At 42.9% G+C, this 14201-nt stretch overlaps 1 protein-coding gene across 1 annotated transcript in view; it reads right to left on the bottom strand.

The window, feature by feature from the left end:
* Positions 1-13423, bottom strand: part of shisa8b (shisa family member 8b) — a 56571-nt gene extending 43148 nt beyond the window's left edge. The window contains exon 1 of the mRNA XM_071393994.1: positions 12240-13423. Coding sequence (XP_071250095.1) covers positions 12240-12868 — 629 coding nt within the window. The 5' untranslated portion in view covers positions 12869-13423. The remainder of the gene's footprint in view (positions 1-12239) is intronic.
* Positions 13424-14201: the final 778 nt, after the last annotated feature.

Here is a 14201-nt window from a genome sequence, read left to right as displayed (position 1 = left end):
AGAGCGATGTACTTTAGAGTCCGGGCGAAGGTGAGCACTGCTCCCTTGTATAGGTGGACCTGGTCATAAAGGCTGTTCAAGTCCAGGGTGGAGTGGTGGGCCAGGAAAATAGTTGGTTGCATGGTTGCCTGCTGTATGGTAGCAGGGTGGAATACTTTTCTTGGTAGCAGGGTGGAGATAACCACTTGTGCATTGGGGAAAGTAGAAGAAGCTTTTTCAATCACTTCCTTCAGTGCTGTGGCAAAGAGTGTGCAAAGCTGTCATCAAGGCAAAGGGTGGCTATTTGACAAATCTCAAATGTAAAATATGGTTTGATTTGTTGAACATTCTTTTGATTCTTTTTACTACATGATTCCATGTGTTATTTCATAGTTTTGATGTCTTCACTATTATTCTACAATGTAGAAAATAGTAAAAATAAAGACAAACCCTTGAATGAGTAGCTGTCCAAACTTTTGACCAGTAGTGTACATATTGCAAACTGATGAATTGCCTGGGGGACTTTGCAGACGTGTGGGGGTGTCAGGGGGACTTTGCAGACGTGTGGGGGCGTCAGACGGACTTTACAGACGTGTGGGGGCGTCAGGGGGACTTTGCAGACGTGTGGGGGCGTCAGACGGACTTTGCAGACGTGTGGGGGCGTCAGACGGACTTTACAGACGTGTGGGGGCATCAGGGGGACTTTGCAGACGTGTGGGGGCGTCAGACGGACTTTGCAGACGTGTGGGGGCGTCAGGGGGACTTTACAGACGTGTGGGGGCGTCAGGGGGACTTTGCAGACGTGTGGGGGGGCGTCAGGGGGACTTTGCAGACGTGTGGGGGGGTGTCAGGGGGACTTTGCAGACGTGTGGAGGGGGGCGTCAGGGGGACTTTGCAGACGTGTGGGGGTGGCGTCAGGGAGACTTTGCAGATGGGTGGGGCGTCAGGAGGACTTCTCAGACGTGTGGGTTATCAGGGGGACTTTGCATGCGTCAGGGGGACTTGCAGACACGTGGGTTGTCAGAAGGACTTTGCAGACATGTGGGGGCGTCAGGGGGACTTCTCAGACATGTGGGGCATCAGGGGGACTTTGCAGACGTTTGGGGTGTCGGGGGTTCTATGTGTGCAGTGGATGAAGACATGGGGCTTGGTACCAATAAAATTGAGTAAAGATTGTGCTCAAATCATTTAACTACTGGGCCAATAAAGGTATTCTCTTTCAAGCCACCTAAATCTCTAAATATTCCTTTCTCTCTATTTCTCTCTCATTCTCAGTCTTTTGTCATGTCAGTCTCTGAATCTGTCTCTTTCTCTCTTTTACTTTCTTTCTCTTTCTAAACCTACATTACTCTCTCTCGCTCTCTCTCTCTTTCTCTCCCTCTACCTCATGTTGCCTGTGACTCACTAGCTGAGACTGCCTAGGGCTTGGTTCTCTTTTCTTTTGGCTCGCTACTGAACAACTTGCTGATTTGGACATTTAATCTACAGCAAAACTGCTTTTATCTCTGGGCATTTAGTGCATTTATAGAGGCTAAGTTTAACTTCCATCACAGGTTCCATCTATGTGGTAAAAATAAAACATTTAATTGAGAGATGTTAGCTTAAGTGAGGAAGTTTTACCCTAACTTTACATGACTAGCCTAACGTGTGTTTGATGTAAATTAGTATTAGATGACTATAATAAAGTAGATATAGGCCATCAATACGGGATATACTGTAAAAAAAACTGGGACTACATTTAAACAAGGGATGATCATCATTACTGCCCATTCATTTATGACTCAGCCTGCAATGTGTAAACAACACTATGTTTGTCTATAATCAAATCAATAATGTATCTTCAAGGTCATAAAGATGATAAACAGACCAGAATCCTCCTTTCCACTTGAATTCCAGTAACTTCATGATAACATCTCAAGTCAGTTAGTTTTGAAAGACACAGCCATCTTGCTGTCAATGAGCAACAATAGGCTTACGTCTCGTCCTTCTCCTGGACAGCAGGGAAGGTAAAAGCATTGAGCATCACATTTAGCCTTGCCTACATACAGTACAGTCTCTGTTTGCATGCCAAATAGTACATTACTTTTGACCAGAGCCTGTGGTCAGAAGTAGTGCACTATATAGGGAATAGGGTGTCATTGGGGATACAGTCTCTGTATCTATAGCCACTTATATAAGACTTCCTGCGTCGGAGTGTTCGTTATATGATCGCTAATCCTTTTTGGTGAAAGCACATCGTATCGAATCGAAGGAGAGTGAGACACGCATCTTCTAATGCTGTGTAGCAATCAATTATCCCTCCTCCCATACCAGGGAGGCAGATAGCTAATTAGCAACACTCAGTCCTAGTGTTCATCACTCACCACCACTGTTTCCAGCCCAGCTCAGAATCGATGTACTGTACTGTACAGTCCCCACTCTGATGATTGGAAAATGTTGCCCTCTGATCCAGCCCAGCTCAGAATCGATGTACTGTACTGTACAGTCCCCACTCTGATGATTGGGAAATGTAGCCCTCTAAACTAATGTACTTTATCCTTTATTAACTCCAAGGGCAGTTTCTAAAGCAGAGATGTCCTTGTATTATCTGCTATCATGTTTTCTCCTTGACTTTATGAACCATTTTCAGAATGAACATATCTGCTAATTCAAAGGTTTTCATGGCCGAGCAGCCGCACACAAGCCTAAGATCAGCATGCGCAATGCCAAGCGTCGGCTGGAGTGGTGTAAAGCTCGCCACCATTGGACTCTGGAGCAGTGGAAACGCTTTCTCTGGAGTGATGAATCATGCTTCACCATCTGGCAGTCCGACGGACGAATCTGGGTTAGGTGAATGGAGAACGCTACCTGCCTGAATGCATAGTGGTCTGGGGCTGTTTTTTATGGCTTGGGACAGGCACCTTAGTTCCAGTAAGAGGAAATCTTAACACTACAGCTCAATTCAAAGGTCTTACTTGAGAAAAGTTTAGGCACTATTATCATAAACTTTAATGGAGCCCTTCCGGTTTCTACCCCAGACTGGATTTGGAATCGGTGTGAATAATGTGAATTGGATTGTTAAAATTGGCTTTGTTGTTATGGTGATGAGCACTGAGTGACGAGAGAACCATCGACAGGAAGGAGATTACAGCAAACAGATGAAGCCTGGATGAGTTGTGATGAATTTATGTTTTGTGTGTGTGTGTGTGTGTGTGTGTGTGTGTGTGTGTGTGTGTGTCACCTCACATCTGACCTTTTCCCAAAACAGTGCTTCACCTCTCTGTCCGTGTCAGACCCCATTTGCTTTGTGATCCATTTCTCTCTCTCTCTCCCTTTTTCTCTCTACATCGCAGCCTCTTTCCCTTTCTCTTACCCTCCCTTCATCTCTTTCTCCCTTTCTCGCCATCTCTTTTCCACTAGCTCTCTTCTCATTTCTCAATCTCCATCCTTCTGTCAACAGTGCAGTTAAAACTCACTCAGAATCCCCTGTCAATTCAGATTAGTGTTACAGAGCAGGGACATCACCAACAGCTCCCAAAATCTGCTCACATACACCCAGTGTCACTCCAGGGCCCTATGGGAACATGCAGACCAGTTCAGAGATACATTGGGAACACCAATAACCAATTCTCTACACTATTAATTTAAATATAATGGATTGGTTTTAGCATTGGTAACACGGTATTGGACATGCTGCCCAATGCTACTGCCTAATGGTATGCAGATCTAAGCGCTCAGAAGGCAGGCTAGGGTGACATTCAGAACCTCACAGGATTCCAGGAGACATATGCATTATCTATCCAATCCTTTCAGATCTAAACAAGTGCTCAGGGGTTAGAGGTTAGAGATCGATTTGGAATTGGGCACAACACACGCAGTGGCATGCAGGCCCCTAACCTGTCCTCTATGGACAGTCAAACACAGGATTATTGGTCACCCTACAGTATAAACTATAGCGAGCTGTAGGTCTGGGCAAAGATGATTCATTACTACCTCAACACTTCCTCTCTTTCTTGAGGCCCCTGATGTTGGTTTCCCTCAGAACTTGACATCTACGTTCTGGCTTGGCCTTACATCCATTTCAGCGCCATTTTGTGGTATTTCGAAAAAAGGATAATGTGAGAATTCAACCCCTGGAGTTGAGTCAATGAGCAGTGACCCTTGTGTGTCTCTTCCAGGCACAGCCTCAAGGGGGAGGGGGGGGGAGGGAGAGAGAGAGAGGTCAGGAGAAAGTAAATGTCATGAAATTTCCACCGAGGGAGGGAGGGAGTGTACGAAATTAGAGAGCACGTATTGTAAACCAGCCTTGAAGGAAATCTGAGCGATGGAGGGATGGAGGAAGGGGTGTGCCCAACTCTCTGTCTGTCTGTGTCTTTCTTTGGGTTGCTTCTCAGGTTGAAGATGACACAGCTTTTAATGTTTTTTCCTAATACTGAAAGACATTGAAACCCAGCAGCGAAGGAAAGGCAACGTAAAAGGCATAGCTCATCAAAGAAGAATGTAGTGGTAGAGGGAGAATTGGTAAAGCAATCAAGTTTTTGTTTTGTTAATTTGCCTTATTGAAGGGCATAGCGGTATAACTAAAGTCAAGCCCTTTTTAGAAACAATCTTAGTCCCATGTTATAGAACATGATATCTTAAGGTCCCAAGGATGGCCGTATCTCTCACACACACGCGCACGGACGCACACACACACACACACACGCACGCACGCTCGCTCGCTAGATCAGATCAGTTCCTTAGACCACCCAGTCTTCTCTTCCCCATGTTAATCCTCACCTTTGTGGATACTGCATGCCATGCTATCATGCCTGGGCCCATGTCCTCTGAATGTTGTGGTCTGAACCATGCACTACCAACCTAAAAGTCAGCATCATAATTCTTGTTGTTAATTTAACTATAAATCACTATTCAGAATGTGGAATGATGCCTTTTGGGATGAAGGTTATTGTTGTTTGTTTAAGTTCTATGCAATGTCCCTTCCGGTCGATGTCCTCCATTAGATTAGACATGCATCAATGGGTAGAGTGGTACATTCTGTCCTATGTACACCGATATTTGGAGAATAGGAGAATTGTGATGTACTAACTGCTGTGAGATTTTAGGGGGGGATTGAGGGGAGTATGGAAGTAACACCTGTCCTGGTAGAAACTGACTGTAAGATTTGAGAGCAGATACTGCATGCTGTTCTAATAAGCGCCCTATAGAGCAGCACTGCAGGGTGTGTTGTCAAAGAGGGTGAAAGAAAAGAAGAGAGATGGACAAAATGAGCTGTGTAGAAATGAGTTGGTCTCTATACACTCTGTGTAGAAATTAGTCGGTCTCTATACACTCTGTGTAGAAATGAGTTGGTCTCTATACACTCTGTGTAGAAATTAGTCGGTCTCTATACACTCTGTGTAGAAATTAGTCGGTCTCTATACACTCTGTGTAGAAATTAGTCGGTCTCTATACACTCTGTGTAGAAATTAGTCGGTCTCTATACACTCTGTGTAGAAATTAGTCGGTCTCTATTCACTCTGGGTAGAAATGAGTTGGTCTCTATACACTCTGTGTAGAAATTAGTCGGTCTCTATACACTCTGTGTAGAAATTAGTCGGTCTCTATACACTCTGTGTAGAAATGAGTTGGTCTCTATTCACTCTGTGTGGAAATTAGTTGGTCTCTATTCACTCTGGGTAGAAATGAGTTGGTCTCTATACACTCTGTGTAGAAATGAGTTGGTCTCTATACACTCTGGGTAGAAATGAGTTGGTCTCTATTCACTCTGGGTAGAAATTAGTTGGTCTCTATTCACTCTGGGTAGAAATGAGTTGGTCTCTATTCACTCTGGGTAGAAATGAGTTGGTCTCTATACACTCTGTGTAGAAATTAGTCGGTCTCTATACACTCTGTGTAGAAATTAGTTGGTCTCTATACACTCTGTGTAGAAATTAGTTGGTCTCTATTCACTCTGGGTAGAAATTAGTTGGTCTCTATACACTCTGTGTAGAAATTAGTCGGTCTCTATTCACTCTGGGTAGAAATGAGTCGGTCTCTATACACTCTGTGTAGAAATTAGTCGGTCTCTATACACTCTGTGTAGAAATTAGTCGGTCTCTATTCACTCTGTGTAGAAATTAGTCGGTCTCTATACACTCTGTGTAGAAATTAGTCGGTCTCTATACACTCTGTGTAGAAATTAGTCGGTCTCTATACACTCTGTGTAGAAATTAGTCGGTCTCTATACACTCTGGGTAGAAATGAGTTGGTCTCTATACACTCTGTGTAGAAATTTGTCGTCTCTATACACTCTGTGTAGAAATTAGTCGGTCTCTATACACTCTGTGTAGAAATTAGTCGGTCTCTATACACTCTGTGTAGAAATTAGTCGGTCTCTATACACTCTGTGTAGAAATTAGTCGGTCTCTATACACTCTGTGTAGAAATTAGTCGGTCTCTATTCACTCTGGGTAGAAATGAGTTGGTCTCTATACACTCTGTGTAGAAATTAGTCGGTCTCTATACACTCTGTGTAGAAATTAGTCGGTCTCTATACACTCTGTGTAGAAATGAGTTGGTCTCTATTCACTCTGTGTGGAAATTAGTTGGTCTCTATTCACTCTGGGTAGAAATGAGTTGGTCTCTATACACTCTGTGTAGAAATGAGTTGGTCTCTATACACTCTGGGTAGAAATGAGTTGGTCTCTATTCACTCTGGGTAGAAATTAGTTGGTCTCTATTCACTCTGGGTAGAAATGAGTTGGTCTCTATTCACTCTGGGTAGAAATGAGTTGGTCTCTATACACTCTGTGTAGAAATTAGTCGGTCTCTATACACTCTGTGTAGAAATTAGTTGGTCTCTATACACTCTGTGTAGAAATTAGTTGGTCTCTATTCACTCTGGGTAGAAATTAGTTGGTCTCTATACACTCTGTGTAGAAATTAGTCGGTCTCTATTCACTCTGGGTAGAAATGAGTCGGTCTCTATACACTCTGTGTAGAAATTAGTCGGTCTCTATACACTCTGTGTAGAAATTAGTCGGTCTCTATTCACTCTGTGTAGAAATTAGTCGGTCTCTATACACTCTGTGTAGAAATTAGTCGGTCTCTATACACTCTGTGTAGAAATTAGTCGGTCTCTATACACTCTGTGTAGAAATTAGTCGGTCTCTATACACTCTGGGTAGAAATGAGTTGGTCTCTATACACTCTGTGTAGAAATTTGTCGTCTCTATACACTCTGTGTAGAAATTAGTCGGTCTCTATACACTCTGTGTAGAAATTAGTCGGTCTCTATACACTCTGTGTAGAAATTAGTCGGTCTCTATACACTCTGTGTAGAAATTAGTCGGTCTCTATACACTCTGTGTAGAAATTAGTCGGTCTCTATACACTCTGTGTAGAAATTAGTCGGTCTCTATTCACTCTGGGTAGAAATGAGTCGGTCTCTATACACTCTGTGTAGAAATTAGTCGGTCTCTATACACTCTGTGTAGAAATTAGTCGGTCTCTATTCACTCTGTGTGGAAATGAGTTGGTCTCTATTCACTCTGGGTAGAAATGAGTTGGTCTCTATACACTCTGTGTAGAAATGAGTTGGTCTCTATTCACTCTGTGTGGAAATGAGTTGGTCTCTATTCACTCTGGGTAGAAATGAGTTGGTCTCTATACACTCTGTGTAGAAATGAGTTGGTCTCTATACACTCTGGGTAGAAATGAGTTGGTCTCTATTCACTCTGGGTAGAAATGAGTTGGTCTCTATTCACTCTGGGTAGAAATGAGTTGGTCTCTATACACTCTGTGTAGAAATTAGTCGGTCTCTATACACTGTGTAGAAATTAGTTGGTCTCTATTCACTCTGGGTAGAAATTAGTTGGTCTCTATACACTCTGTGTAGAAATTAGTCGGTCTCTATACACTCTGTGTAGAAATTAGTCGGTCTCTATACACTCTGTGTAGAAATTAGTCGGTCTCTATACACTCTGTGTAGAAATTAGTCGGTCTCTATACACTCTGGGTAGAAATGAGTTGGTCTCTATACACTCTGTGTAGAAATTAGTCGTCTCTATACACTCTGTGTAGAAATTAGTCGGTCTCTATACACTCTGGGTAGAAATTAGTTGATCTCTATACACTCTGTGTAGAAATTAGTCGGTCTCTATTCACTCTGGGTAGAAATGAGTCGGTCTCTATACACTCTGTGTAGAAATTAGTCGGTCTCTATACACTCTGTGTAGAAATTAGTCGGTCTCTATACACTCTGTGTAGAAATTAGTCGGTCTCTATTCACTCTGGGTAGAAATGAGTCGGTCTCTATACACTCTGTGTAGAAATTAGTCGGTCTCTATACACTCTGTGTAGAAATTAGTCGGTCTCTATTCACTCTGGGTAGAAATGAGTCGGTCTCTATACACTCTGTGTAGAAATTAGTCGGTCTCTATACACTCTGTGTAGAAATTAGTCGGTCTCTATTCACTCTGGGTAGAAATGAGTTGGTCTCTATTCACTCTGGGTAGAAATGAGTTGGTCTCTATACACTCTGTGTAGAAATTAGTCGGTCTCTATACACTGTGTAGAAATTAGTTGGTCTCTATTCACTCTGGGTAGAAATTAGTTGGTCTCTATACACTCTGTGTAGAAATTAGTCGGTCTCTATACACTCTGTGTAGAAATTAGTCGGTTTCTATACACTCTGTGTAGAAATTAGTCATCTCTATACACTCTGTGTAGAAATTAGTCGGTCTCTATACACTCTGTGTAGAAATTAGTTGGTCTCTATTCACTCTGGGTAGAAATTAGTTGGTCTCTATACACTCTGTGTAGAAATTAGTCGGTCTCTATTCACTCTGGGTAGAAATGAGTCGGTCTCTATACACTCTGTGTAGAAATTAGTCGGTCTCTATACACTCTGTGTAGAAATTAGTCGGTCTCTATTCACTCTGGGTAGAAATTAGTTGGTCTCTATACACTCTGTGTAGAAATTAGTCGGTCTCTATACACTCTGTGTAGAAATGAGTTGGTCTCTATTCACTCTGGGTAGAAATGAGTTGGTCTCTATACACTCTGTGTAGAAATTAGTCGGTCTCTATACACTCTGTGTAGAAATTAGTTGGTCTCTATACACTCTGTGTAGAAATTAGTCGGTCTCTATACACTCTGTGTAGAAATTAGTCGGTCTCTATACACTCTGTGTAGAAATTAGTTGGTCTCTATACACACTGTGTGGAAATGAGTCGGTCTCTATACACTCAAAAAAAGGTGCTATCTAGAACCTAAAAGGGTTATTTGGCCGACCCTATTAGGATAACCCATTGAAGAACCCTTTTTGGTTCCAGGTAGAGACCTTTTGGTTCCATGTTAAACCCTTTCCACAGAGGGTTCTACATTTAACCTTTCTAGGACAGGAATTCCGCTAGCGGAACCCCTCGACAACATTCCGCTGAAAAGGCAGTGTGGGAAATTAAAAGATATTTTTTAGAAATATGTAACTTTCACACATTAACAAGTCCAATACAGCAAATGAAAGATAAACATCTTGTTGATCTACCCATTGTGTCCGATTTCAAAAATGCTTTACAGCGAAAGCACAACATATGATTATGTTAGATCACCGCCAAGTCAAAAAAACACACAGCCATTTTTCCAGCCAAAGATAGGAGTCACAAAAAGCAGAAATAGAGATAAAATTAACCTTTGATCATCTTCATCAGATGACACTCATAGGACTTCATGTTATACAATACATATGTTTTGTTTGATAAAGTTAATATTTATATCCAAAAACCTCAGTTTACATTGGCGCCATGTGCAGAAATGCCTCCAAAATATCCAGAGAAATTGCAGAGAGCCACGTCAAATAACATAAATACTCATCATAAACTTTGATGAAAGATACATGTTTTACATAGAATTAAAGATACCGATTTTTTTTTTTTTACTTACGGAAAAAGCAAACCATGCAATAATCTGAGACGGCGCTCAGAATCTTTTTTTTATTTCCGCCATGTTGGAGTCAACAGAAATCAGAAATTACATTATAAATATTCCCTTACCTTTGATGATCTTCATCAGAATGCACTCCCAGGAATCCTAGTTCCACAATAAATTGTTGTTTTGTTCGATAATGTCCATTATTTATGTCCAAGTAGCTACTTTTGTTAGCACGTTAGTACACATATCCAAACGCTCGTGCAGGTCCAGCCGGACGTCGGACGAAAACTTAAAAAAGTTATATTACAGGTCGAAAAACTTGTCAAACTAAGTATAGAATCAATCTTTAGGATGTTGTTATCATAAATATTCAATAACGTTCCAACCGGAGAATTCCTTTGTCTGTAGAGAAGCAATGGAACGCAGGTCGCTATCATGTGAAATGCGCTTGACCAGGACCTGGCACTCTGCCAGACCACTGACTCAAACAGCTCCCATCCGGCTCCACATCACATTAGAAGCCTCATTCAAGGTTCTACAGACTGTTGACATCTAGTGGAAGCCGTGGGAAGTGCAAACAGATCCATATCCTACTGTGCATTCAATAGGCGATGAGTTGAAAATCGACCAACCTCAGATATCCCACTTCCTGGTTGGATTTTTCTCAGGTTTTCGCCTGCCATATGAGTTCTGTTATACTCACAGACATCATTCAAACAGTTTTAGAAACTTCAGAGTGTTTTATATCCAATATTAATAATACTATGCATATATTAGCATCTGGGACAGAGTAGGAGGCAGTTCACTCTGGGCACGCTATTCATCCAAAAGTGAAAATGCTGCCCCCTATCCCAAAAAAGTTAACTCAAAAGGGTTCTACCTAGAACCAAAAAGATATATCCTATGGGGACCGCTGAAGAACCCTTTTGGAACCCTTTTTTCTAAGAGTGTAGCATGAACATGGCAAGACCAGCTGGGCAGCAGAGGAGTAGCGACAGTATTCCAGTAATCTGAGAGACATTTATTTAATCTGTGTGAGTCTAATCTGGCCAGGACAGTTAATCTGGTATGAAGTTTTAATCAGGCAAGGAGTGTATATCGTTGGGGGGGTGTTCTATTTCGGAGAGGTGTTAACATCTAAAAACAAAAAAAATGTAATCCTGCGAATATTTCTCAAAGCTGGAGACATTGATGGCCTTGTACTGTGAGAGCCGCTGTTCTCTCCCTGTGCAATAAGTATGTGGATTTCAGAGAGAAATATACAATTTATACTTCCCTTGGGCTTTTAGTAACTTTCTTTATGGAAGATTTCCATATCTCAATATTGGCCAGGTGGAGTTATATGAAACCATTGTGGAGTTATTAACTGCTGGCTAATAGGGACATTACTGTAAAAAAGGCAGAATGGAGAAGGGAGAGAGAGGGGGAGTGGAGGAGAGAGTGAGAGAGAAAAGGACAGAGGAGAGAAAGAGGAAGAAAGGGGGAGAGAATACAAAGAAAGAGAGTTGGAAAGGGAGAGAAGCGTGAGAAAGAGAGAGAGATTCTGATTGGGTGAAATCTCTTATCCCGTGTCGCCCTGCTTCCGTTGATTACCAAAAACAAAACCAAGGGCTCCCAGAAGAGAGGAGGAGAAGAGGTGGAGGAGAAGAGAGGAGGAGTGTATAATAGAAAGAGAGATGAGGGGGATAAAAGAGAACAGGAGAACTGGTAAAGGGAAGGAGAGTTAAGCCTGTGTAGCGTAGCAGTGTTTCAGTAATGATGTCCTAGGGGTTCGGCTCCAACCCTGAACCAGATATTTAACCTGAGCAACGCTGGCTGAAACACTTTACAGGGAGATGAGGGCTGACTGGGATGTCATGTGGTGTACATACTGTAGCTATTAGGGAATATGATACATTATTTTGAGTAAATGTATCCATTGGCAGTATAGAATAAACTTAGTTTTGATAAGTATTTGCTTGATATCTATAGCATTACCTCTGGTCATATTGTGATCTCCTCCCTCTCTTTGTTTCTCTTCCTTTGTGCCTTTCTTCTCCTCGCTCTCTCTCTCTCCATCTCAACTTCTGGAGCAGGTCATATTCCCTATAGATTGTTGTTAAACACAACATCACCCTGCAGTTACCTTCAATATTCAATATGACAGTTTATGAATGTAAATAGACCACTGGCTAGAGTGATCAGGTAGGTCCCTGAACAAGTTTGTGAAAACTTTATGAAATACACAAATCTAATCAGTGGGTATTAAAACAATTAATATCCTTGCAATATGTTTCCCCCTAACAACACACACACACATGAATAAAAGTTGCCAAAAGAATTTGCCTGATTCATTTCATGGTTGCAGCAAAATAACCTCCCTCCCTCACCTGCCGTTGCTGAGGTCGTTCTGTGCCCCTGCTGATCCCCTGATCTTCTCCAGGCCCAGCTTGGTGAAGATGCCCATCAGCACCATGATGGCCACCACCCCACAGATGATGTAGACGATCATGTGGGTTCGATCCCTCTCCTGGTCACTGTGATCCTCGGTCACCGTGGTGATGGGCTTGCCCGTGTTGGCCCAGATGGGCGTGTCATAGTTTGAACAGATGCTCTGGTCGAGGCGCTGCCCTCTGAACTGGCAGCAGAAGCGGTAGAAGCAGGTGCCGCAGCAGTACAGGAAAACGCCCATGTTGCAGTTGAAAGGTGGGTCCCACTGGCCCATCACGTCGTAGTAACCTTGGCAAAGGGTGCCTTTGGTCGGGATGACGTCCTCATCGTCCGCGATGTCACCGCTAGGCGTCGACACGCCACCGAACTCTGTGGTTACTAGCATGGTGACGGGCTCCACCGTGGTGGGGGTCATCGGAGCTGTCTGGGTTTGGATGGTGTCCGTGTCAATGGTGGTGGAGCCAGTGAGGTCCTGGGCCAGGCTGGACCTCGTCAGAAGGAAGGAGAGGAGGAGGCAGGATAGGGGGCAGGCCGCCATGGTACAACGCATCCTCATCCTCCGGGCCATGCTGAGGCTTTAGAACCGTCCTCTATAGTGGGCCAGACCAGAGGTCAAAGGCTTGGAGTCTGAGACAGACCAACAAGGTTGGGAAGAAACTATCTAATGTCCAAACAACTAAAGTATGTAGTTCATGTCTCTCAAGCACACACAAACTAATCCTAATTGACGTTACATAGTTTTTCAACAGAATTGATTTGTATGGAGTTGTTCACTCACATAGTTCAATCAATCACAAATGTGACTGATGAATAATGGAAACAGACAGAGTTGGTTTGGTTTGTAGGTTATAAATGTTTGTTTTGGTAAATGTAGTGCACGCCAGCCGCTCAAAACAGTCCAAAATAACTCAAATATCTGATGCTCTGGACTAAAATCCTCTGAAACATCACAATTGATTTGTCTTACCTTTGTCCTTTGAAATTGCCTTTAGAGAAATCAGCAGTTTCAATATTCCAGGGTATATTCCATGAACAATTGTCCACAAACTTTACACAGCATTTTCCTTCATAGTGTACAAGAGTTTATAATTTCCTTATGTGTTTTCCATTCTCCAAATAGTTATGTAGCAGCTTTGTCCACCACTGGCGACCTCTCCTCTCTGCTCTCGTTAAAGCAGTGTCCCAGCACAGTGTTTGCGAATAGCTTGGAGGTCCAGACCAGACCAGTCCACTAGTGGTAGAAATCCCACAGGGTACCGCGTTCGCTGACAATCCTGCCTCTGTAAGTGAGAAAGTGTGATGTGCGAGTGTGTGCTGTTGAATGCGACGCGCTCTGTGAAAACTCAACAGTTCAGGAGCCAAATGAAATCCCCTCCTCTCCTGCACTCAGTGAGTACCACACAGAGGGAAATAGAGAGGGAGAGTAGAGAGAGAAAGAAAGAGAGAGAGGGGGGGGGGGTCCAATCCTATCCAGCTGCTGCTCACATCATCCCCTGAGAAGGAGGGAGGGGCGTGAAACAGAGAAAAGAGAGAAACTGAGATGCACTTTACTTTCTGTCACAAATAGTTTTTTCTGAATAATACGGTGTGTGTTTGATCTGCTCTCTATCTAAATGTCTGTTCGACTTAGAACTACATACATCTGTTTACTCCCTCCAATTGTTTAGTTGCATATACTTTGGTTATCTGTCTGCTTCTCATTCGTCCTCATTCTCTTTCAGTCCTCCTCTCTCTCTGACGGCCCATACATGGTGAACACAGATTAACGTGTGTGTGTCTGTGTGTGTGTCTGCCAGATTAAGTCCAGAAGTCCAACTCTTGGGTCTTCCATGTGTTTGGTTTGTTACAAATCTCAACCTGTGCTGAGACACAGCGATACCCTCACTCTGTCGGCCTAAACC

The sequence above is a fragment of the Salvelinus alpinus genome, chromosome 3 (assembly GCF_045679555.1).
Source record: "Salvelinus alpinus chromosome 3, SLU_Salpinus.1, whole genome shotgun sequence".
NCBI lineage: Eukaryota > Metazoa > Chordata > Actinopteri > Salmoniformes > Salmonidae > Salvelinus > Salvelinus alpinus.
Note: the sequence above shows the minus strand (reverse complement) of the source record. Positions and strands in the feature narration are given on the sequence as shown.